Source organism: Stegodyphus dumicola, chromosome X1 (assembly GCF_044657685.1).
Source record: "Stegodyphus dumicola isolate Sdum_Otavi_A_Nest chromosome X1, ASM4465768v1".
Taxonomy (NCBI): Eukaryota; Metazoa; Arthropoda; class Arachnida; order Araneae; family Eresidae; genus Stegodyphus; species Stegodyphus dumicola.
The window spans coordinates 34,627,962-34,655,790 of record NC_140780.1 but is presented as its reverse complement, the minus strand read 5'-3'; the positions used below and the strand labels follow the sequence as shown (position 1 = coordinate 34,655,790).

Sequence of the window (27,829 nt, the reverse complement as noted above, 5' to 3'; positions counted from 1 at the left end):
TTCACGATAAAATACAAAGTTTGATAATGGAAATCGTCATTCGTGTTTATGTACTTTTCTTTAAGTATTTTTAGCATTTTACATTTCAGTTATGTTAGGACACATTTTATTGATACAAATTACTATCTCTTTACATGTAAGTGCTCAAACTATTGATATACTGAACAATCTTATGAAATTTCGTTGCCATGAAAATTTCTGTGAATCTATAATATGTGAAGAAATAAAGAACTGTTCCAACGGCCAAGTATTGCCTAAAGGTTCATACTGCAACTGTTGTGATGTCTGCATTAAATATCAAAGTAAGTGCTAATTAGTCCCATTTCAAAAATACAATAATGCAATCGAATATTTATCTAGTGACAATACATACAGGTAAATATTTAGGTACAGCTTACCTTATGAATGAGAAGAACATTTCTTTTGAGTTTATGTCTTTTACAAACATCAGTATCTTTTACAAATATTCCTTTGAAGCAGAAAAGGTATTAGCTCTTTCATTTTTCATTTTGTTCAACATCAACAGACAATGATTAATATTTATAACTAAACATAGATTTTCATCCTTCCTAAATCGTGAAATAGCATTTTAAGGCTTTAAGAAACAAATTTAGTTTACCAGCGGTTTAGTACCCTTAAAAAAGCTTTTACTTTGAAGCTTCTTTACAAAAATACCAAGTATGTTTTCGTTACTTTTGGAAGATAAAAGAAAATAAGTTGCAATCATGCTATAACATAATTAGCATCAACTTGAATATGCACTGCATCACCTTGAATAAGTTAGAGCTTTAATAAACATCGTTTGTATAACACGCACAAATTACTTAAGCGCCTTTATGATATCCAACCAATGACTAAGTATTTAAAGCAAATGTAAACCGTTTTCATTATGGGGAGATAGAACGGCTGCTTGCCAGGAGTTTTTATTATTTTTTATTTACAATTAAGCTAGTTTAATGTCATTCATAAAATTACCTTTTAAGTCACTAATCGCTACTACCTAATCACTGTTTTAAGGAACAGAGACCTTTAAATGCTTTGGCATAACCAATCTTAAATTATTATGTTAATGATCCTATGACCAGCAGTTATAAAAGGCCAAAAGCTCATGCGCTTTACCCTTAATAAAATCCAGATACTCAGATCATAATTATTTTACTTATCTAATTTTTCTTATAAATCCTTTCTTATGAATTTTATTTTGCTTAATTCCTCCTTTCTCTCTTCAGGTCTTCAAAGTGAATAAAGCTCAGAAAAATACCCCTCATATAAAATATAAAGCTTTCATAGTAAAATAATCGTTCTAAATCAATCATAAGGCCATAAAGCGTTATAGCCTTAAAATTTTGTTCAAAATGTTATTCGATTTTTCTCTCCATTGTTCCATTCCCATGTTTACACAAGTTACTTTCTCTGAAAACGTATCCTTCATAAAAGCGTCTGTCATAGCCAAATAGTAGTAAGTCCTTTGGTATTATGAGAAGCCTAGCCTACAAGTAATTCAAAGTAAGTTATAATGAACAATCTTTCAGTACTATTATATCATCTGGGAATAGAAAGTTGCAAAAATATGCACTTGCTTTTATATATTACAAGTCTCCTAGGATTTAAAATCTCTTAGGATACTCATCTAAGAAATTAATTCATTGTATATATGGTATATGTCCTCAGAGTGGATTAAACCAAAACTATAGATGCTTTTTTAATGATAAAATATAACTGAAACATATTTTAATCTGTATCAAATACATGCATAATTAATACCTGTCATATGAAAACCCTTTACAGAAACTTTAATTGTATCAAATTTCATTAGTTTCTTTGAGTCATTAGGTTTTCTTTTGAAGCAGGAGACGTGAAAATTGTGCATTTCCCTCCCGGAACTCTCGAATACGCGTCGAATATGCTTCCAATTACGCCACCAAGGCATGCAGAAAAGAGGAGAAAATATCTTTTATACATCCCCCCTTTAAAGGGCGACTGGGTGTTAGGGGATCCAATCGCCAAATCCTAGTGTGACAAATTATCATCCACCATCTTTTTAGTTTGGATGATACTGTAGAATTTTAGGTTATTTTGAAGCAGGTGACGCGAAAAATGTTCAAGGCCTCGCCGGGACTCGAACCCTTGATCTCTCGAATACGCGTCGAGTGTGCTTCCAATTATACCACCAAGGCATGCGGAAAGGAAAGAGAAAATAACCTTACAAAGTAATATATGAGCTTCATCTGTTATATAGAAATCAATGTAAGTGCTACATGGCAGTATTTAAATAAGACATATTTTCCTGGGAGGGAATAATACGATTATCTTTGAAGCTTGAAAGTCTAGATCAATGTCTGCTTTCACAAAATGGCCAAATAAAGCCACATGCGTGGGAAAAACACATTATCAGTGACTAAACAACTATACGTCTGAAGAAGAAAATCTAATTACGAATTCAGGTTGGGATTGTTAGCAAGAAAGATTAATCTGATAACCATTAGGAAAAAAATTGCAATAGGAGAAATGTCGTACGATCTTTTGAATCACCCACATGCGGTGTCCATCAGACATTTTCTTACTCTTGTGACACAATGGACGAATAAAATAAATCTTTCGGCTTTTCTTTTCAGGTTTTTTTTTTTTTTTTTTTTTTTTTTTTTTTTTTTTTTTCAAGTTTCATTTAGAACTTTCACATATAGTTTGTGCTAAAGACCAGAAAAATTAGCTATTTTATTATTTTAAGTTTCGCTTAGAAAAGCACTTGAAAAACACAGTATAGTTATTGTAAATTCACCGTATAGTAATTGACGTTCTGCGATATTATAATGTCTTTAAATAAACTGTGCCGTCTAAAACGGAACACCATAAAGGAAGCATCCAGTAGATTTGAAATTTGCGTAAATAGCTTCATGACAGGCAAATTAGTAACACTGCAACACTTATGTAAATCATGAGCGTCTTTAACATCTCCTGTACTAGCAATCAACCTAATCTGAAAGGGCTGGATATGGTAGAGATGTGAGTCTACCGAAGAATATAGTTATATCATCTCCAGAGGTTGCAATTTAGAAATTAAGCAACTAAATATGAATATTGTTGGTAGGGAAAGATTGAACAGGAAAACATGCTTAGAGAAAGAATATTTCATCCCAAAATTTTTATTTAAAAATATAATACTATATACATCAACTGATGACCAACAGCAACAAAGTTCATTTTTAGCATACTGGAGAAACTGCAAAATTACAATAACCCCAATTCTATTAGAAAAATCAATAAAATATTAAATTATCCCTGATCAGAAGAACGGTACGTGGAATATCCAAGAGCCCAAATTTCATGAGCTTGCCGAACGTTTCCGTCTACTACGTTTCCGTCTAGTCTATTAGTGTTTAGTTTGAGTTCCAATAATGATGAATATTATTAATAAATTACCTATGTGTTAAACCTGATGTAATACTAAAGAAGAATCCGCATTTATCAGTGTTTCGAGTTCTAAGTAATGAAAATAAAAATAAATTTAAGCAATATCCCTACTCCAAAATACCCAAAAAAATATTCTTTAGAATTATATTTCTAATAACTTTTTAATATAATTTTAACCTTTTGCTCAGCTAAGAAAAGTTATTAATATAAAAAGTCCGCATTTGGTTTGGAGATATACACTTTTCCTAAACTTCCGTCATCCCATAGCGTTTCGAATTTGTTTGTTATAACTTTCTGTTGTTGACATACTTATTCAGTGTTTTCAGGGCGTATTTGTATGACGTACTATGTAATATCCCAGATAAATTCATTCAGTTTAATTCAACAGTATTTGAAGAAATAGTGTTGTAGGGAAACTATGTATCATCCCGAACTAAATCAACTTTATATATCGGTTTTTGAGAAATCAGTATTTTTGTGCATGCAAATTTAATTTTGAACACCAGTGCATATATGCCTTTACACATACGCTGGCGGTAAAAATTATCACATCATCAGCTATTTTTGCGCATTTTTCTATGTAATTAATAAATTGTGAAATACTAAACTTGTTGTAATCTGTAATAAGTGAATTCATTAATGAAAAAATTGAAATGTAGAAACATTCTGCGTGACATAGTATCAAAACATTTTGTATTATCTGATGCAATGTATATAAATTTTTTTTCTTCCCCAAGGGCAAGGTGAAACATGTGAAGAGCCGTTGCCTAAACCTCTGGAAAACATTGCAACACCTCAGTGTCAACATGGATTAAAATGCTTTGAAGGAAAATGTGTTTTAGGTAATGCTTTTACAAAATATACTGCTCAAGCAACAATGAGAGATATTTTCTTAAACCTCGAAATACGTCAAGAACAATGATAAATTTTCAGTCATGAGTGAATTTTTGAAAACATAGTATTAAATTTTCTTGCCTTATGTAATAATATTGCTTCATTATAAACGTCTAAATGAACTGTAAGTTTTAAATGCAGAAAAAATCTCGATTCTTTAAGAACAGGTTATCCATTTAATATTCCCTAATAAATAAAGCAGCAAGTACGTTGCCTTACTAACGACGCAGTGATTGATTAAGTAAAAAATAATAACTGTATTATATTTAGTAGTATTAAACTACTAATTAATTTATTTAATTAGTAGTTTATTTAATTGATTTAATTAATTCTAATTAATTTAATTAATCTAATTAATTAATCTAATAATTCTAATTAATCTGATTAATCTAATTAATTTAATTAGTTAATTTAGTTATTAAACTACTAATAACTAGTTAATTAGTAGTATTAAACTACTAATAACTAGTTAATTAGTAGTATTAAACTACTAATTAACTAGTTAATTTAGTAACTAAATATAACTGTATTATATTTAGTAGTATTAGTAGTATTAAATTTTCTTGCCTTATGTAATAATATTGCTTCATTATAAACGTCTAAATGAACTGTAAGTTTTAAATGCAGAAAAAATCTCGATTCTTTAAGAACAGGTTACCATTTAATATTCCCTAATAAATAAAGCAGCAAGTACGTTGCCTTACTAACGACGCAGTGATTGATTAAGTAATTAAAGCTCCTAAGTCGAGCAGTCTAATTAATAACATAACGAATTTATCAGTAATACACAATGTTTTTCCTCGACATTACCTTCTGAAAATTTTTGTGCTCGATTTCAAATTATGACCTATTCCCGTCGTAAAAATTACACCAATTTTGAGCATGAGATATTGCCTACATTTCTCTTCTATCACATGTAATATGCAAAGTGGAGATGAGAAAAATGACCTTGCCAGAAACACATTTTTCAACGGTTTTTGAATTTATCTGGTTATTTTTGCAGTGATGTCTTTTTTTAATGCTTCCTTTCTCCTCTGTCTATCATTAAAATAGCTAAAGGATTTTACGTAAATATTCTTTTACGATTGGAGGCAGTTCATGCTTTCATTTATATTAGTTTAAGTCAAGGTAGTTTTATATGAAAAGGATAAATCTGAAGCTAATAAAGACAAAATCCCAGAATTTATATGCCAGAATATAACGGTTCATTGCGTCTAATCCTCACTTGAGTATTCTGAAATGGTATGTTTGAAACCAACTTCAGCATACTTGTTGCAATTAATTCGTTATCTACGATGTTAAAGTTCTGATAGTGTTTTTCGTTTTGATTTTTGAAATGAAAAAAATAATATTTGTGTTACTACTTTTGCCATAGAATGGGAAAGTACAAGTACAATTCATGCATTTCGATCAAGTAAAATCTTTGTCCTTAACTAACAACAGTAACAGTAGATTATTTAATTCCCACATAAGCTACTAAGGAGCTGAATAGCTAAGACAACCTGTGGGGTTAAATCATATAATCAGCTACAATTTTATTTACCTGTATGATTGGTTGGTTACTTGGTTAAAACAAAGCGCATCAGGGCTACACGTCTTTATGTCTTTGTGCTTCGTGAAGAACTTCTAACCTAAAATTTTTGTTAAAACTTTAACTTTTGTTAAAAACTTTTTTAACTTTTAACTTTAACTTTTGTTAAAAACTTTTTTAACTTTAACTTTTGTTAAAAATATAGACACTACTGACAGCACTAATCGGCAGTAATAAAGCAATGACGTAGACAGGAAATGCTTATCGTAGAACAACTAGTAACGCGGTATTCAGCAGCAAAACACGCTTTGACAAAAAAAATCTCAAACCGTCACTTAAATACAAGCGAGCTAAATTTGCATTCTGGCAGGAAAATGGGAAAAGAGGAATGACAGTATAGATTCGTAATTTAAAATAACTGGTTCTTGCATACTTATATCTAGAATAAATACATACATACCAGACATAAATATCCAGAATGACTTTTGGATTTTTCTATGTAATTTTTCTTTGACTGCAAGTCACTTAGTACTTCTGACAATTAGGCCTCGAGTTCCAGAAGAAACTGTCATTTTCGTAACCTTCAAAGTATTCCTAAACAAAGTCTTGCTTGCCATCGTCATTGTTTCAAAAGAAGTTTGGTTTGATTTGGTTTATTTGATTATGGCAAAGCACTCGAGGGCTATGTGACTAAGCAGGGACGCCTTCCTGGAGGACTTTCTAAGGGAAACTGGCTCCTATACGCGTTACACATGATCGAAACCACGAAAACGCCCATGCAGCCAGCCCGTTCGCGGGATTCGAAACTCGAATCGAACTACCAGCGCTCAGCCACTTTACCGCTCGGCCGCTGGCGGACTGTTGCAAAGGAAGCAACTTCTGATTTTTTAAGTATAAAAAGCCACTTGAACCTCCGGGTAGTGAATACGGTTGGTGAGGGAGTAGTGGTCGTTACGGTCGGAGACTGAACAGAGTAACTTAAATATTGCTTATAGATACATTGTCAAATAAAAACAATGCTTTTCTGCTTGGTTTGCAAAAGCGTTTTTCTCGGTCTTTGTGAGCTAGGGCTACATGTGTTAAAATAAACACTGTTATCGTGATATAAACTCCAAACTGTAAATGAGAAAAGATCTTCTTCATCCCAAAAAGTACTGCTTAAACGCTGCCAGCAAATTTCTGTGTTCTGAAGTTATTGGGATGAAGCATCATTGATCACAGTGATGAATCTGCGTTTCATCTGCTCTCACTACCCGTGAATAAAAATTACCTTTATTTGCACTTGTTGTAAAGAGTAGCATGCATCTCGAGTACAATCAACACGGCGTTTGTTAAATTTCTTGCGTCATACACTGGAGGTATCCATGACGCATACCTCAACATATTAGTTTTCCACGAAAGCAATTTTCCAGCGATCAGTTTCTGTTGCAATCTGGATCATTTTTATCACATGTTTCTCGCCCTTCGTACGCATTTCTTCATTGTTCACGTCCTCACGACGCTTTTTCTAAGACCATTTTCAAGTAACGCGGTGGCTATAGACCAAAACCCGTACGTTCGTGAATATTTACCAGTGTTATGCCTCCTTCCATCCCAAGCCAGTCTTCGAACAGTGTTTCACATTTTTGTAACTTAGAAACATTACCAGCTAGCAGCCCTTTCCGGCCTGAAAAAAGATCAAAGTCTAATAACCTGTGATTCTTAAATTTGTTTCGGAATTATGCATGGTTAAGCTTAAACGGAATTTGACTGGTGGAGAAAAGCTTTAGCGGTAAGATAATTATTGAACACCTTCGGTTGATTTCTTAGTATTAAATCTTTGAAACCCTACACTTAGCCTTTATTAAAAACATGTCACCTTAGAAGTCTGTGAGTTATTTAAAAAATGTCAGTGTCGGTTGTGTGTCTCTAACCAAGAGCAGTTAGAGGGCGATGTTTGTAATGTGTTGGATTGTGGTATCATATCAGGCGAGACGTTGGATAAGAATTTTCGATCCAGTAATCAGAAACTAGCTAATATGCATTATGTTAATGGACCATGGAATGCAAATGGACAAACCGGGAGACATATACATTGACAGCGCTTTTCAAACAGATATCTGCCAAGGTATTCATTGTTTAGACCAGCAGTCGGTCCATGATAACTTTTTGCTGCTCCACAGATAAATTGGGACATTATGTATATTTTTATGAAGATTCAGGTTAAAAAATGACGAGTAATAAAACCTATTACAGAATACGGGTTATACTTTTTCTTTTAAATTTTAGCTACTACTTTTAGCAAAATTTCTTCTGAATTTAGGTACTTTTTAGCTCCTTTTGCAGGTGTATTTAGCGGCATTTGAAAGTGAGAGTTGGCATCCAGCGATATGCTGCTGTTATCAATATTAGCGCGAACTGGAATTCTCTTTCCTTTTGAATTACAAACATATGCTATTGTAGTCGTTAATGACACAGTTTTTCTCCGTGTCAATAGGCAACTTGATGAATTTTTATGAGAACCATCTGCATTCTTGTTTATAATTGCATCACTGGAAGTTTCCGTTTTTGTTTCGTCTAACTGCTGATCGATGGCGCCATTGTTGAGTAAGCGATGATTATTATGTTTACAATAATAAAAAATTGGAGGCATAACACTATCAGTTTATTGATATTGCTTTGCTTTGCCGATTTGTTTCTTTTCAGTGATTTCCATATCACTGAAAAGTTCCTTTTCAGTGATATGGAAATGTGAAGCTTTCTGTACAAGAAGAGTAAGATTTTTGTACTTTTCATGTAATTTTTCAATGTGAAGGAAATATGTGTAGTTTTCTGATTATTAATGTATAAATGTATTTACCTTTTTTTTAAATTCATATTAGTGGTCCGCCAAATATAAAATTATATATGAAGTGGTTCGTGAAGCTCTAAGGGTTGACGACTGATGGTTTAGACAATTGCAATGCAGATTAAGTGAGGCTGGAGTTTTTTGAGTAAGCAGTTACATCGGTCGGCAACGTACTGCATACACACCAGCCGTAGAGGAGGCTGTTCTACGGGAAACTGTGAGGATTTTGATCACTTAGATTGCTCTGATACTTGTGCCCAGGTTCTTCTCAATTTCCCATAACATAAAATATTCCTAAAATGTAAGAATACTAATTTATTACTTTTCTAATTTATTACCCTTTGTAGAATTTGTCTTCAGGTGTCAATTAATCCTTTTCAGATAGCTGGAACAATTTTAATTGCAAATTTATAATCAATAACATGAGTAGGTAATTTTACTTTTATGTCTGTCCCTCATTCGGGCCACCAGCGGGTGGTTGAGTAATAAAGTTTCTGAATAGTGATAGTTCGACCTGGGTTCGAATCCCGACGAACGGGCTGGCTGCATGATTGGTTATCGTGATTTCCTTATGTGTAACGTGGATACGAGCCAGGTCCCTTAAACGTTCCTCCACGAAGCTATCCCTCCCTCGAGTTGCTTTGATGTAATAGATTAACCTAACCTCAGATTATTTTTATTCATGGGTTAGTGTTTCCCTCCATTCTGTGTCATAAAGTAACTGTGAAGAATATTGAATTTTTATTTTGTTAAAGTCAAGAACTGGAAGTTATTATTAACTTCAACAAAGTTAGGAATATCCTTATTGTAAAGAGTTGATTTTCTGAATTTCCGATAGTTCGAACTGATGATTTGAATAATTTTTGCTAACTCCTATAATTGATAGTCGCTCGAAGACTTTCGTAGCTCTAAAATGAAAGTATATAAAGCTGTGGTTGTCAGCCTTCTATGTTCGTGGCACATTATTCAGTGCATTTCATAATCTCAGAACACAATTTCATATTTCTTTCGATTTCTCCATTGCATTTTCGTATCTTACTCCGAATAGCTGCAAAATTTTGGGGCACATTAACGCTCCCTCAGGTTAGGTTAGGTTATTTAATTACGGCAAAGCCTCGAGGGTTATCTGCCTAAGGGGAGGGATAACTTCGTGGAGGACTGTCTAAGGGAAACTGGCTTGTATACCCGTTACACATGGGGAAAACCACGAAAACACCCATGCAGCCAGCCCGTTCGCGGGATTCGAACCTCGGACCGAACTACCCGTGTTCAGCGAGCTTACCGCTCGGCCGCTGGTGGGCCAACGCTTCCTCAGGAATGCCATCAGATGAAAAACGGGTAAAATATTAATCTTAAACAAACAACTTTCAGTCACTTAAAATAAAGCTAGCAATGGTTATTTACATTCAAAATATAAAATTTTCGAAAAAGCACCTCTTCCAATTTTTATTTTTTTATTTTCAGATGAAGGGAGATTTAGCTGTTTGTTGCAGCGCCAATACATCGAAAGCAGAAAGAAAGAAGATATTTATGCTAGCGATATTTCGGTTCCGGAATGTGATCATCAAGGATTCTTCAAAGCCAAGCAGCAAAAGAAGAAAAAGTAAAGAGTAGAAACTGATTTGGTAGATGAAACTGCGTATTATTAATACTGAATAAAAATTAATAACGGGGTATATTCGTTATAAAATTTATGACACTATTTAATTAAAAATCACATTTGAAAATATCAGAAAACGGTATTTTATTAAAGACATAATACATTAATATCCTATTAAAGTATAATTTTGCTTTCAGAAGCATTTGCGTTGATTCTTTGGGAAAGAAGTTATTTGGACTAGAAGAAAGCGCTCTGTCTGAAAATATGACTTGTGGTAAGCAAAGAAAATGAAATATAATTCTTTCGTCTAATAATAAGCCTCTTATGAATAGTAAGAATGTGTATGCATCTTGTTTAAATGCTTATAATTGTTGTTTAAATGCTTATAATTGTTGTTTAAATGTTTATAATTGTTGTTTAAATGCTTATAATTGTTGTTTAAATGCTTATAATTGTTGTTTAAATGCTTATAATTGTTGTTTAAATGCTTATAATTGTTATTTAAATGCTTATAATTGTTACAAATGATAGGATTCTGGTTGATCCATATATCTAATTACCAAATCTCGTCAAACTATAAAGACTACTAGTCTCTTCGATGCGAGAAAACGTGAAAAGTGACTATGTCTTTGCCGGGATTCAAATCACCGATCTTTCACCGCTAGTTAAACATACTGTTTACAAACGCCACATGACCACACCCTGGAAATGCAATAATTCCTTATAAAGTAAACAAAATACCTATATAAAGCGAAGGGTCAACTTTTATTTTTACTACGTTTACTATTATTTGGGTCATTAAAGTCGTAATCGTAAATCCTTATAACTAGGTTGTTGATATTAACAAGGTTGGCATAAAAGTTCCGGGCGAGCCGGCAGTAAAAACACTTAAGTTGTTCTATACTCAATTCTTTGATTTCGAACGTACCAAGGCGAATTGGAAATCTGTCTTAGGACACAATTTTGGTGCCTGTTGCAATCTTTTTCTATAAGATTTGCATGAATATGCCCAGACCGGGCAAGCATAGCATAGTATGGGACGCAATACGGTTTTATAAATAAGCAACTTGTTGTCTACTGAAAGTACACTGTTTCGAGAAATTAAGGGGTGAAGTGTGACTTTACTAACTCGAAACGTTTTAAGGATATATGTTATGTGTGGGTACCATGATAGAGTTTTACTGAGGATCACCCCAAGATAAAGGACTGAACGGCACTAAACGCTGCATCGTAGATTCTATATATATTCATTTTAACATTTTGTGAATTTCTGTTCCTTTTTTTTTTTTTTTCCAAAATTCGACAAGTAATTTCATGTTAAATAGCTACTCCATGAACACAGTGTTCTTCATCTAGACTATGCATGCACAAAATACAATCACAAACATACAAACACATGGAAAAAACTGTACAAAAAATGTTGTTATATTATTACACGTATTTAACAAAACCTTCTTTTATTGAAGGTAAAGATCATCCCGGATAAAGTTCCCACTTTTTGGCGCCGCACTGGAGTTGACAAAAGTATAGAATTAACATTAGTCGACGAACCTTTTGGGCAAACTATATGTGTAAAGCCATTAAAATACTTATTTTCAAAAGATAACCCTGAAAATAAGTAATTTAATCACTTTAAATATGATTTCTTTAATATCTGCCTTTTTTTTTCCCTGTGTGTGTGTGAACTCTAATTTTAACGCCTTGTGTTCTATAAAGTATACCACGAGGCTTATACCACTAACAAATTAAATAAATATACAATAGGACTGTAAATGGATAAATATTATAAAAAAACAATAAATACATTAAAATAATCAACTTGTTAAATAAATAAATTTTCTGTTATATTAAAAATACTTTTTCTAATACTACAAAAAAGCTTTTTTGTATTTTTATTTTTGAGTTCTTAAAATAATTTTTCCGTCATATAAAAAATTATTAGGACATGTGTGCTAAATATTTTCTCTGATTTTACTAGACTAAGAAACTATCAAATTAATATATTCACATTAGAATATTTATGGCTATGGTTTATAGCCATTAGACTCCATCAGAAGGTATCAGAAAGGCCTGTGAATCATAAAACTTCAGCTAACAGTTAAAAACAACTTTATGAAACATTTAGGAAAGGAAATCACATTTCGAAAAAGGTTAAATATTTAACATTAACACACACGAGCCGACGCCAGACATCGGCAATGAACAGGCAAAGGAAGGTGAGGAGTAAGCCTCGGCGAAAAAGCTTAAGTTTTTATACTCATGGCTACGGCGAGCACATACGCACACTGCGCAGCAAAAAGAACGTTGCCACTCAAACTGCTATGAAGATTTCAGCCATAGATTTAATGTACCATCATGGACAACTAATTTTGTCAAACCAAATAATAAGAAAAGAAAATGAATTATACTTTGCATGTAATAAATATGTTTGTTTATAATAAATTTCAAAGCTAGAAGTTATGTTTCGAACGTTATGCAAAATAAGGACATAAATAAAAACTTATGGAAATGCAGAGCGTCTTAACTTAAACTTATGGAAATGCAGAGAGTCGATGTTTAGTAGACGAATTCTTCATATTAAATACTATTTTCTGATTTCTATCTTCTAATTTCTTTTCCAGCATGAATCTATTTCCTACTGGTAATGTCGCTATCTGCCAGCGTGATGATTCGAGACATAGTCCTGTTCAACAGCCATCACAGAGAGTAAATATCTGAATAAATATAACCGAAAGCCATTACGGAATGCAAATATATCATAAACGCGCTGCGATCGATAGCTATCATATGCCATATAAAGTTATATTTAGCTGGATTTTCGTTGGATTTATTGCCTCTAGCCAAAACAATAATCAGTGTAAGAGAATTCATCAGAAAATGCGCAAATATTTTGGCCTTTAGATTAATATTTTATTAGAATACCTTCTTCCTTTCTGTTGCCCACTATGGTTCCTTATTTTTTAGAAGATTAATTACGGAAAACTAGCTTCCATCCATCCAAGGAACGTCCTCAGTTTTATACTGACACAAAAATAAGAAACTAGAAAGATTCCAAAGTCTTTCAGAAAACTGCTTAAATTAAGGGCTCTCAGCGGGGTCAGTATAGACTGCTCCTGGTGATCGATGATGACCAAGAGTTTCACTGGGGATCGATAATCGAATATTAGTATATCAGTAATTAATCTGCATAATCAGGATGTTATTGATTACAAAAACGTTTATTGATAAAATAGATCATTAGCTATTTATTGATGTAAAGCCATATCAATAAAGTACGGAAAAAGGCTTAGAAAATACATATGAGAGTAAATATACAAAATGATTATTTAATATAGTTTTTAATGACTAATATTTTTTAAACATATAAAATTTTTAAGCAATAAGTGAAACAGAAAAATGTAAAACTCGGGAACACAGAAAAACACAACAAAAAAAGTACGAAGAAAGAAAAACTAGTGAATTACAAGCTAAATCTTGCTCTTATTCTTTCACCCATCCCGGCATTTGAAACTTGTTACCAGAAGTTATGCTCAAATGGTAATTACTTCATCAGTACGTAGGTGTACCCTTTACATTTGACAAGAAGACCAGATGCTAAATGAGCGCCGCCGGGGATAACCGTTGACCTGACTTTGTTATAAAAGTCTCACAATGTTAATAGTCATCCTAGCAGAAGGGATTATTTCTTCCATATATAAATATAATATGGGCATACAAGGTTTATGCATAAACATAGTCATGCTAATTACAAACATCGTCTTGTATAACAGTAATTAAATATGTTAATTAGATAGATTAGATATCAGTAATTAGATATGTTAATTACTTTAAGCTAACTGCTATTTCACCCCTTCCGCACTACTATGTTGTATATTACTTGTACAAAGAAAAATGCAAAAAGGTCCATGAAGAAAAACATTCTTTTGAAAAGGGTTGATACAGGAATAAAGCTGTGATGGAATACCTGGCTTAAATGAACTAAAGTACTGATAACCTTGTTATTTGGGAAAATCAAAGCATAAGTTTCTTCGCTTTCTATGAAAAGGAGCTAAATAGACTGGTAGACATTAAAATTGCTACACCATGAAGGAGGCATTAAAACAATGTCAGATTTGCGTAAAAAATGTTGGGATATGCAAATGATTAGCATTCCAGTGCATGTGCTTACAGAAGATACGAGTATCGCCCTCTACATTGTGTATAAATGGGAATACTGCAGTGAATTATATGTGGCAGTATCCTAGGTAATATAATCTCAATAACTCCTGTATCAGGTGTTTTTTTCCATACCACAAGTTCACCGCCTGAACTTTTCCTAGAATAAAATCAATTAACTCATCTGTGTTCGTCTAGCACCATAAAGTTCTGCTTCCAATTTGACCCTATCTTTAACGTACCTTAACCACATGCTCTGAAAAATGCAGTTTTATATAATCAAACTTTTAATTCTCACTACCTGGTTCACCTAGGAGGTACTTTCCGATCACTTTATACAAACTCAGTATTTGACCTCGTAGCTCAGCGGTTGCTGTAGCTACCTTTTGTACTTCTTCAACCGAGTATAATAAAAAAATACGATTCTAGACTTTCTAAAAACGTAAACACCAAATTTCTACCACAGAAACTACTAGATGGTTCCATCAATGCTAGAATAGTATGCACGATTAAATACGAATCCTTCCATTAGACTTTCTGATGCTGCAGGACCTTGGAGTCTTGGAGGAGGCGCAGATTAAAAGTTGCGTTTTCTCCCGGCATTGTTCGTGAGAGAGCTGGGCATTAGCCTAGAATCTATGCCTAGAATCTATGCCTAGAATCTATGCCTAGAATCTTAACTCAGGATCCTTCAGAGCCTACTAAACTGATAAGTGACTTATTGCTCCAGCCTGAATTCAAATGGCAAGTCTTAGAAAGTTTAAATTAACCTTTTGATTGAATTCTTTAAATTAGCAAAAGGTATTACTAATGTACAGATGAACGTGCTGTACGAGCGGGTATTTAAAAAACATAAGATGAACTTTAAATTTAAATTTAGACAACGTAGTCTTAGGCTACACACAAAATTCACTACTCAAACCGGCTTAAGTAATTGACGGCGCGTATTTAAATCTCGGTTAGCAAGATAGTGAAAGCAGATTACAGAGCTTTACAGAGCTGACGATAGTACGTACTACAAGGCGAGGCTGCCATCAGCTCTAAATATACAATATTCAAATTCTATGCTTAAATACACAACAACCAATTTGCATTCTGATGAGGACTACGGAAGGAAGAATTTAAAGTGAAATCTCAAATCAGAATAATTAATTAAGACAAAATCTCACACAGTGACTCCAAAAAATTCAGAATACACACAACGTTTTATTGATAAATGTAATTTTCAAAACAAATAAGTAACTTCTAATAAATACGAAGATGGTGCTTTCATTTCATATACTTAATGAATAATTTCATTTCTGATAATAATGCAGAAAACTGAAAGGAAAATCCTTGAAAATTAAAACTAAGTGTAACATTTAAACTATCTTTTCTCAGCCTTTTTGCTTAAAAAAACTGAATACATAAAACATTTTCTTCTGTTTCTGATAATTACGAAATGTTACTATTTTGTTGCATGTTATTTGCTATCATATCTACGACATGTATTTAATTTGCGTTCGTCACTGAAATTAAACTCTCTTCAATCATTCTGTGTCTGTAATTGATGCGATTTATCAAATTCTAAATGCTTTCTTTAATTTGAAAACTCATGAATGGATTCTTTCATGTTACTCTATCGTTAAAATTACCCTTCCTGATGACACTTCATTTTGGGAATAAATACGCTTCCCAGTGTTTACGGAATTTTTTAAAGCATGTTTAGTGCCCCTTACATTGGAATTCAACTTGATTTCTTTCAGTGTGTTTCCTTTAGCAACTGTGTTCAGAATTTCTCTTCATCCTCAGACACTTAGTTTCGACCAGTCTCCCTCTTTTTACTTTATAGTTCTTTTCCGGACATACGTGCGACTTCGTCCTGTAATTTCAGGATAACCTAAAGAACTATTAATAGTCTTTTACAAAACATGTTACGGAGTAATACAAAATATATATATAAATTATTTACGTTTTTATTTTCATTTTTCACCTCTGCGTGGTTTTTTAATACTTTACACAACATAGCCTGTGACTATTAATCAGCAAGCCGTTGAAAAGGATGAAAAGAAACTGTTTGCTACTACAGAAATATAAGGAGTTGAATATTTAGTCGATTCCATGTCATCTGTAGTGTGTAAGCTATGTTATAAGTGATTGCATTATAATGGTGCACTCACATGACTTATCTTCAAAGTTCACCTGACATGTTTATATAACTACAATTTTTATAAAACTATTTTAGGATGTTCAAGGCACGTGGATAAACTGATGAAACAGAACGAAGCTTTCATGACGAAACCTCAGGAACACTGTACTTCCGATGGAAATTTCGACAGACTGCAGTGCATTGATGATCTTTGTTACTGCGCAAATCTCAACACAGGGCAAGTGGAAAGTAGAATAGTCAAAATAACACACTTAGATAAACTTCCTTGTGGTAAGTATGTTTCCTAATTTTTGTTATAACTTGTAAACTTATACCGTAAAATCTTCGTAACAGTACGAAATTCCGATTTTAACATCTGTCGAAAGTTTCGACACAACAGCCGTAAATTATCAAATCACAACATCAGATACTGCAATCAAAGCTCTAAACTACATGGTTGCAGAAAGCAAATATAATTCAACAGCCATGGCTTTTCTGAAGCCATTTAAAAAATCGTATTCTTATTGAGAAATCTTTCATGATTCTCAGGACATATCCAATGCAACTAAATTCCTCTGACGGGCCACTTGTTGAATTTTCTATTAGAAATAGCCTTACCAGTTGCCGGTAGTTCGAACCTGGTTGCGTGAATGGTTTTCGGGGATTTTCCCATGTGTGACGTGAATACGAATCAGTTTGCCTCAGAAAGTCCTCCACGAAAGCATCCCTTCTCCTAGGCAGATTGTAAGGATTCTAAGTTTTACTAACGTTTATTTTATTTTAAAACTGTACTATCACTTCTTATTTTCTTCCGGCCAGAATTAAATGCTTTAACTTGTTTACGCAAATTATCTTGCTAACGCCCAAGTATTTAAGTTGTGGCTTTTTGCCAAGAGTTAGAGAGAGATGAGGAAATTTAGGAAGCAAGCCGCTTGCCACTGCAGTTTTACGAGTTTTCACTCGGTTGCTGGTTGCCTTTAAGGCAAGAGGTTTAGCCCTCTTGATATTTGAAAACGTATTGTAGTTTCAGCAGCTCGGCGTACTACATACGTACTCTTTTAAATAAAGGCCAGTCTTAGTGCTAGGCATTTGTATACTAATTCAAAGTTAGCTTTTAGTTAGAGTTTTAGTTAGTAGTTTTATATTCTTACGTTCAGACTACAAGTGGTTGGTCTCTGTATCCCGAAGTTCGGGAGTACCTGTAAAAGTATAGAAAATAAAGGGTTTCGTATACCCTTCCTGCTTGTGTCGTCTGTTACTCACAAATCTTGAACATAGCTTGAATAAGCTCCCTGTTCCTATTCAGGACACATCATGTTTCCAAAGCAAATCAAGAGAAACACAAGTCCTGACAAGATAGCTTTCTTAGTTTTACCTTATTCAAATAAGCTAACCTAACGTAATCTGCTAAAAATTTGTCGATAAAATTCTGGGAATACTATTTTAATTTCATTGCTTATTTCTCTAAGTTATAACCAGTTTCTACTTCATAGCTCAAGCTTATGGTTCTGGTCCTAGCGCATCCAAACTTTTACGGTAGAAATTGAGAATAAATCTTTAAATCTCTTAAATATTTAAAGAATATTAAATAACTTGTAGCTTGAACTTTATTAGATTTATCTCTGTGCTTGCTATCAAATTGTTTAATCCAGTTAAAACCTGTTTCTTATCGACGAAACTTTACACAATCGCTTATGAACATAATTTCTTCTCCTTTCGTGAGAGTATGTACCCTGCTTCTTATATCAACAATTCTGACCAGCCCATTTTCTTTTGTTAAATTCACTAAGGCAGCCGAAATTAAAACTTATTTCGAAAGTGTATTTTCTCTACGAAATTTACAAATTGTTGCTACTTTCCCTACACATGAAAATATTTTTTCAAAAAACTCCACTTACTTTTATTTTTCTCTCTTGATTACACTATAAAATATTTAAAAAAACTTCTTCACGATCATATAAAAGTGCTATTTGAAACTACACTATTTCACATGATTTCTAAATACATCTGTTACGTGTTTGCTCTATACTTTATTAAATAATTTGCATTTATGTTCAAAAATGCTCCTGACAGAAGTTTACGAAAATCGTACGCAAATATATTTTTCTGAAAATATACCTTTTCGTGGCACGTTTGAGGTGGTCTTTTATGCGTGTATAATAAACAAATTTTCTTAAGTGACTAAAGGAAATATTACTATCTACATGATGTAACACAAACACTCTTTTTTCTTTCTGAAAATACATTATATCATGCTACGAAAATTGTGTTTTTCCAAATTCCAGTTACACTTATACATCCATTTCATATCCGTATGAATTTAAATCGTTATTATTCTGGGTTTTATATTTCCCAAAAATTCACAGGAAATTTTTCACAACCTCTATTTACTGTGGAAGTGGTGTTCAACCACAACAGACAAATGAAAATCAATGGTTTTTCTATTTTGTAAGAAAAAATGCTCTGAAATTTCTCAGCTGTTATTTACTGCTCTCAATATTAAATTTTTATTTTGGAGTTACAGTTATTTAGAAAGAAATATGAGCTTAGCTTTCAAAATAATTTCAAAGAAATCTCTTGATTTACTTTATGATCCTAAAGATCCATCTCAGATTACTTTTCTTATCTTTAGTCGTTTTGTATTTAAAGCATAACCTTCCCGCTTAATATCTTGTTGTTATTTCGGTGATCCGAGTTATACATAATTTTTATATTAGACTGTATTTCATGCAACGTACCACGGTAAGCAGACAAAACAGATAAATAAGCAAAAACTTGTCGAAATTATTCTGCACATCTCAAAATTCAACAAAACAACAACGTAAAAATGGTACAAATTTACGGAAAACATAGAAGTAACAATGTAAAGTTTGTTTTAATTAATACGTAATTTCTTACGCTAAAATCTTTTTTGCACATCTCCTGTTTTGTCAACTCAACAAAACTGCATAGATGAAGAGAGCTTTAAATAAGAAAGAGAATGTATAGAAGTTTGGCAACATCAGCCGGCCCGACTTTAATGATACTCCTATGTCCTCCTTGAGCTCTGTTTCTAAATTTTGTTGTCTTTCATTGAAACTTAAGTTAGTAGTCGTGCAATAGCAACGCCGGTTTTTTAAGATTTTAATTTAAATTTTGTCTTGTAAATACTTTCAATCATTGTTATTCGCCAATTTCACCAAAAAAAATTAATTTTGTTAATAATTTTGGTTCTGTACATTAAATGGAAGTTTAAAATAAATTGTTTTGTTGTTTTACATTGTTATGTTCATTTAAGATTTGGTTATGATAGGCAAAATGAAAAGTTTGTTAGGTAGTCTCTAAGGCTATATTAGAGATCGGTGCAAGTCAAATTGAGTTTAATCTTATTAAAAATTATATAAAAAATATATTATTATTATTATTATTGTAGAGGCATTAGATATTTTGGAAGCAGGAGAGATGAAAAATATGCAACTCCTTCGCCGGGAATCTAACCACGGTCCTCTGAAAGACCGACCCAGCGTACAGAACCACTACATCACGAATGCACGCTAGGAAAGCGGTAGAAATACCTTTTATTATTATTATTATTATTATTATTATTATTATTATTATCATCATTATTAAAAAGCTGTTAATTTTGAGGAATAAGTTCTGAATGACAGCCATGTTAACCAAAATGTTTCCTAGGTTTTCCTAGGTCAGCTATAAAGTAAATCAATCAAAAAAGAAAAGGTGCAAAGCAAACTAATTATGATTGCGATTAACAACAGAAAAGAATGAACCCTTTGGAAAAGAATGCTTTGATAACTTACGTAACAATTACAGCCGTTATTCAATTGTAAAGCGAAAATGTGGCAAGAAATCATTCTATTGTACTACTTCTTCAAGCTTCGCCAATGAGGATGAAGAAAAACGTAGAAAGTTTTGTTGATGGAAATTCATTCTCATTCAACAGAAAATCAGAAAAAAATGAGAAAATCAGGTCTTTCTGTCTGTTTCTTAAATATGAATAAGAACTTAAATCCTGATGCTTTTAGTTACACAAAGATTTAAAAAAAATTATCCGAGCAATTGTAATCGTTCTACTTTACTTGCGTAATAAATTAGTGAAAGCTTCAGGTGTTTTCTGCTTTGGAAGAAAAATATGACTGAAATTACCTTTAATCAAATTTCATATATATTTTTTTATACCACTTCACCATTTCTACCCTTTTTCCTATCATTTGCATATTTTAACAAGGCGGTACCCTTTAATTTATCCGACGATATTTCTCTTTCTCTCTTTCATATGACAATTCATCTGTTTTACTTAAAATTATCTGTAAAGCATATACTTTTTGATGCAACTTAAGAGTTTTGACGATGAATGTTATTTTCAGATCAGAATTTCGTACCCACATATGTACGTAATATTACTTTCTTAACTTGATTAGGATCAACTACTCTCTGATTTTAAAAAAATATCGAGGAACATACAGTCAGTCCCCCCCCAACTAGAACAGCATGCTGCATGCGTAAGGTACATGCATTATAAAGAGAAATAACTGTAATTCCAGAATTGTGAACTACTTATTCTATAAAATATGCTACGTATAAAGAGTTAATCTATGAGTAGTATGATCTAACTTTAGCTCAGATGCAAGCTGATACTTAGTATGGTAGTACAATTTTCGAGACAGATAATTACACGCTGCTTTTAACATAATAAAAATAAAAATAATTTAATTTGTATAAGATGCCGTTTTGAACAATAATAAAATAAAGAGTAGCTGAACAGGTAACTAGGATAACAAAAACAGATCGTTAATAAAATATTAACAATAGAATAATGATTGTTTTGTTTTTCGTTGCTATGAGTTACCAGACTGGCAGCGTTGAGTTGTAGTAGGCAGGTCGCCACAGTACCTCCCCCTCCAGTGCTAATGATTCCTTACAAATACTTTGGGTTGATGCGAACTCTACGACCCGAGCGTGTTCTTGTCATAGCATCTGATAAGTCGGAAGTCGTGGTTTCTGTCGAAGGCTTGGAACAGTTTGCACTGAAGTCCGTTGGAGATAAATGTGGATCTTGAGATGGAATTTGCGATGGTGAAGACGCATTCGCTCCAGTGGCTTCTGGTGTGTAGATAAATGCCGGCTTATGATGGTCGATACTAACGACGACTTCTTTTTCGTTGACCAAAATTTTAAATGTTTTTTTTTTTTTTTTTTTTTTTTTTTTTTTTTTTTTTTGTTTTTTTGTTTCCAGCTAGCACTTGATGTGGCCCTGAAAATTGTGGTGCGAGAGAATGCTTTGAAGCATCACATCTGAGAAGAACATGAGATGAGTTTCTAAGTTCTTTATGCACGAACACAATTTGTTTGCAATGAGCGTTGGCAGGAACTGGTCGCAATTTTCTAAGCTGATGCACGAATGTAACAGGATATACGTTGCAGGTATGGATTGACTGAATGTAGGAAATCCCCAGGCAAACGGAGATTAGTACCATATACCAGTTCGGCAGAAGAGGCATTGAGATCCCCTTTTAACGCTGATCGAAGAGCTGGAAGTACAGTAGATACCACATCAGTCCACTATAATGCAGTGTGGCATCGAATTGATTGTTTTAAGGAGCGATGAAATCTCTGGACAATTCCATTGGAACTTGGATGGTAGGGGCTGGTTCTCACTTTGTAAGTGCCTAAATACCTAGTTAGAGACGTGAAGAGTTTGGACTCGAACTGACGCCCCTGGTCAGTAGAAATCTGCTCCGGAACTCCAAATTGAGAAATCCAAACGGTGTAAAATGCCTTTGCCACCGTATCAGCTGAAATATCTACCAAAGGAACGGCTTCGGGCCAGCGAGTAAATCGATCAATGCAAGTAAGAATATAGGAATATCAATTAGAATGCGTCAATGCCCCCCGACCAAGTCGAGGTGCACGTGATTGAAGCGATATGAGGGCAAATTAAAATTTTTAAGATGGCTGGCGGCGGTGTGTCTGAAAATTTTAGATCTTTGGCAATCCAAGCACGAACGTGTCCAGTTGGCTATGTCCTTTTGCATGCTAGGTCATACGAAACGTTGCTGCATCAGTTTCCTCGAAGCCTTGATGCCAGGATGTGACAGACGATGTAACTGATTAAAAATAGCACGACGAAACCCGGAGGGAACATAAGGTCGAAATCTTGAATCCTGAACATCACAATAAAGTGATTTTTCCAGCTGACAGCTTCATAGGGTGCAAGTTGAGATTGGTGGAAGATTTGCTTTTCAAGAGGGTTTGTAGTTCTGAATCCCGGTGTTGTTCATTCTCTAAGGCAGCAAAGTTTATTGGCGAAGGAACGGCTTGTTCTTCAATACGAGACAAGGTGTCTGCAACAATATTTTGCGAACCCTCAATATAACGGATATCTGTTGAAAATTGCCCTATGAAGTCTAGGTGTCTCATTTGACGAGGAGAAGCTTTATCCTAACGCTGTTGAAAAGCATAAGTTAAAGGTTTGTGATCTGTGAAGATCATGAAAACGCGTCCCTCTAGCATATGTCGAAAATATTTGACAGCTTCATAAATTCCTAATAATTCGCGATCGTAAGTGCAGTATCTGATTTGTGCTCGTAAGAGTTTTTTTAGAAAAATATGAAAGTGGTCTCCGTAATTCTTGATCTTTCTGTTGTAAAACTGCTCCTATACCTGTTGTTGATGCGTCAACGTAGAGTGATAATGGTTTAGATGCTGAAGGATAATGTAAATTGGTTACCGAAATTAAATCATTTTCGCATTTTTGGGACGTTTTGCGAGATTCTGTGGTCCAGGTTATAACACGTTTATCGTTTTTTCTGCTTCCAACCAAAAAAGAATTTAGAGGTGCTTCTTTGGTCGCAGCATGAGGTAAGAAACGTCGATAAAAACTGAGCATAGCAAGAAATTGTAGTTCATTTCAGCATTGTTATTTGAATTATTTCACGTAAGGTTTTATTGTTATGGAAGTATTGGTTTGGGATTCTTTGATTCCCCCCCCCCAAGATGTTTATTTCCTTCAACGGAAACATTAGCAGAAATAAATTTTCGTGTAATATTCTTACAAAATTGAAATTAAACTGAAGTATGTAAATGAGTTTAAAGTAAATTTAGTACATAGCATGATATCTTCGTTCTCTGGCAATAATAATAAATTACAGAATACGAAGATTCTAATATCTATCACAGCTATAAAAAACTTACTTGGATACTTCTGCCATATTTGAGTATCAGTTGCCTTATTTCACCTGTAATTCGATCATAATTCCTACTTAGGTAAGAGAAATATCTCTTGAGATATTAATATCGGAATATGGAGTTTTTCATACACGCTTAAGAAAAATATCAGCAAGGACCTTTTTTAATCTTATTCAATACTTTATAATGAAAGCCCTTGAATTTCGGGAACTTCATCAAATCTGCATCTAATATTAGTTGTATGATTTATGCTCAACTAGAACCAGATTGTTCACTTTAATGAATCTTGACATGTTTCAATATGTATCATGACAATCTATACATTCTGAAGATAAAAGCAGATGTCCTAAAGCCTTTGATAAAATAATTATTTGCGTCGTACACTCGCATTTCTCTCCAGTACTCTAGTTTATTGTAACACCAAAAGTTAAGTTAGCTTTAATTATGTTTGCTGATCAGTGTTTTCCCTTACATCAAGTGTAACGTTCCTGTTTATTATTTTTAATTACAAATTACAGGTGTAATTACAGATTTCAATAAAGGCTTTAGTTAGAACTTCAGGCTAATTAGTAAATAATATCAAATTGTTAAAAATGAATACATAAAAGTTTTAACAAATCTGTGTTAATACAAAAATTGTATTAACACATAAAATACAAATGAATTAAAGTAAGACATAATTTACTTTTTATCCCTCTTTACACTGACCATCCATAATACTTTTCAATACCCATCAGATTTATGTTTATAGTAGCCCATGGGTTGACTGATGATATAAAATAATTTCTGCAACTTTAGTAAGGAACACTCATTGTGAAGGAATTTCTCTTTTAATTAAAATATATATGTAATTTATATCAAACTTTGTATAATAAACGACATGTGTTACCAGTAATATTTTATGAAATTTCAAAAAGTCTTTGAATTTAATGAAATGACAATACCTGAAATTTACAGAAATGTCAAATTGTATGCTCGGTAGGAAATTTTGGGAAATGGTCGTTTTTGGCAAATATGCTTCTAATTCATGAAAAAACAATGAGATCGCTTCTTAACTTATTTACAAAAAAATTTTAATAATTTTGAGAAATGAAATAGAGCTTTTAGGTAAACTTCAGTTTTCTCTGTTGTTCATTGAGACAATGAAATTTATGCAGTATGAAAATAAAGAAATATCTGAAATTAAAATAATTTACCATTTTTAAAATCTTATATTTAGTTTGGGTTCAATATTCCCGAAAAATGTCATTTTTTGCAGGATTTGATCGATTATCATTTTCTTAGGCCGTGACACTAATATCAACAAGCACTATCTTAGACCCTGTGAGAAAGAGCTTCAAAGATCCCGGAAGTTACGCTATCAGTTTCACTTGAAAGGAATTGATGTCAAGGAATTGCAAAGTATCAGATGTGATCCCGATGGAACATATTATTCAAAGCAGTGCGATACAACCAAGTAATAAATTCAATATTCATCTTCAATAGACTGAAACTGATATGCTTATTTTTAGTTGAGTATTGGAATGTATGATTTTGTTTATTCCTTCTGTGAATGCACTCTGATTTTGTTTTCGCTAAGTAATCTTAAATATTTCAGTTGCGTTTGCACAGATAGAAGCGGAGTAGGCATCGGAAGCTACTTTATTGCAGTGGAACAACATGAAACATTGAAAACTGAAATGACATGCAGTAAGTTTACTTTAAATACCCTATTATTAAAATGATAAACTCTTATTTAGAACCTATAACATTAGTCATTGCTTTATACTAATAACTATGTGTCGACTTTATTATATGTCTAAAAGATCGGATATCCGCAAACAAAACTTCTTTCAGCATAACACAATACTGTTAAAATAACTCCAAAAATTATTTCAAAAAATAGAACAACGATATTTTAAATGGCTGATAATGACTCCCTAATAATATGTTGAAATAATCCTGATCACCAAATGCCAGTTATGTTTAATCCAGTTATACAGGAGACGCGTAAATCACCGAAAGATTCTGCTGCCTATTAAAACTAAATTACGAGAAGCAACGATAAAAATACTTCCCCTTAGATTTAACATTCCACATTAGAGAATGTAGAAATTCTTTTTTTTTTTTTTTTTTTTTTTTTTTTTTTTACGTTACGAATGCATTGCTTGTCTCTCAGATTAACATCTGGAAAGAGACAAAGCACTCGCATGGAATAAAATGTTCATGAGCATAGAAAAATTGCGTTATCATCTTTTGATCCTATACAGAATAGATCTAAGCGAAGCCCCATATTACTGGCGTTTAGGTCCGTAATAACTTGATGTTAAGATAAATCTAAAAAATGCTGTTTTTGAAAGGCGGAAAAATGAATTGATATGCGTGCTACCATAAATTTGACGAGAGAAACTTGCTGCCTAGTTAGATTTGTCTTTTAGAATTTGATCAAACAGAAGATATTAATTTATTTCGGGATAATGGTCTTAATTGTTCAAAGAAAAGGACATCCTCACTAACAGAGGGGTGTTTACTAGTCTTAGAAATTTGAAATAAGCCCATTTGTTAGTAAAAGAACAGAATGCGAGAAGATACAAGTAATTTACATCATATATAAAAATTACAGTAATTACAAAATTTACAAATCTTTACATATCTTTATATGTAAGATAAAAAAATGCAAATCAAAATTATAATTTAAAATGCCTCTTAATTGCACATTTTTAATTTGCGTACTTTGTCTCTAGTAATAACTTTCTCTAAACTGCGTCATATCTGAAAACGTTTTCCGCATTATGCCATCTTGAAACTTCTGCATTGCCTATACGTTTTAGCCAATCAGATTAACGAAAAAGTCAGATTAACGAAAAATTTTACTATAAATATTGTTGCAACCCTACCCCACCCTCTTTCTCTGCTTGTGCTTGCTGGCTGAAGAACGGCTTTTGCTTTTCTGCTTTGGTTAAAAATGTAATGCGCCATCATCAAAATTGTGGGGTGCAACAAGTAATAAAGATATATTTGGAATATCAAGTGATTTGGGGATTCTTGAAAAGTTCGCGACTGCCAAACTAAATTGTATCATCCCATATATATTGTATTACATCTTATCCATGAGATTGTACTTGTTAACAAAGACGGAACTTGCTGAAGATTTTTTTTCCCTAATACGTAACACTGGATATAAAATTGTGTTGATTGTAATCGCATTCACAGTACTTAACACTGAATATAAAATTGCATTCACCTTAAGTTTATTACCGCAGCATGCAGAAAATCATATTTTGGGGATCTGCTAAAAGTATTCCTTAAAACAACTGCCAATCGGATACCTTAAATTTAGACTTCAGCATCGCGATTTAATTTAAATTCCAACAACACAGCAATTTTAGCGAAAAATTGGAAATAAAGCAATACATCATTCAGGTTTATCGAGCTCTTACACATAAATGAATAATCACAGGATTAAGAGAACAACAAAAATGTGCCTAGAACTGTGTGCACTTAAGCATGCGGCCCACTCATAAATATAGCACCCCGTAAAGATCAGTGTTTATTTCTTTGGTATGGCTAAATATTACAATTGTTTCAATTTTCAAAATATTACGCATATGCAATGTAACGGATTTACGTGAAATGCGCAGCAAACACTGTTTGAATACAATATATTTGCAGTTTTATAAGATTATTTTAAAGTGTCTTAGAACTTGAAAAAGAAACTTTAAGTATTTAAAAGAAAAAGAAAAATTAAAGATATCCAGTCCAATGAGTTTGTCAGAATTCTTCTCAGTAGATAATAATCTCAAGAATTCTTTTTCTTCCCGCAGACTGTGCTCGTGACATCGAAAGTTTGTCTTCCCATTCCCAGTACCCTTCATTCAACTGCAAAAGTTATGGAAATTACATCCTTGCCCAGTGCTTTGAAAGGAACTACTGTTTCTGCATTGATGAAGAAGGAGAAATTATTTCCACAGTATTTAGCAAAACAAATGAGCATGAAACCTTCTGTTTAAACCTTTTGCAGGGACTTACTGTGAAGCCAGGATTATCTACCACAACTATCATTGATGATTCAAGTATGATCGATAATTATAGCGACTATGATTAAAAAAGCAAGGCATT

The 27,829-nt window shown here is 33.0% G+C and overlaps 1 protein-coding gene across 1 annotated transcript; it reads left to right on the top strand.

The window, feature by feature from the left end:
* On the top strand, window positions 1-27,829 carry LOC118179980 (uncharacterized). Its single transcript, XM_085807044.1, has 8 exons — window positions 1-302; window positions 4,149-4,253; window positions 10,128-10,266; window positions 10,461-10,537; window positions 16,643-16,837; window positions 25,016-25,187; window positions 25,329-25,420; window positions 27,535-27,829. Exons 1-8 carry the CDS (start codon window positions 92-94, stop codon window positions 27,813-27,815), a joined length of 1,272 nt encoding a protein of 423 aa, XP_085663170.1. The 5' UTR covers window positions 1-91; the 3' UTR covers window positions 27,816-27,829.

Coding starts and splice junctions, on each gene's coding strand:
- LOC118179980 (XM_085807044.1), top strand. CDS start 92: ATGTTAGGACACATTTTATTGATACAAATTACTATCTCTTTACATGTA. Junction 4,254..10,127: donor TGAAGGAAAATGTGTTTTAG/GTAATGCTTTTA, acceptor TTTTATTTTCAG/ATGAAGGGAGATTTAGCTGT. Junction 16,838..25,015: donor CTTAGATAAACTTCCTTGTG/GTAAGTATGTTT, acceptor TCATTTTCTTAG/GCCGTGACACTAATATCAAC.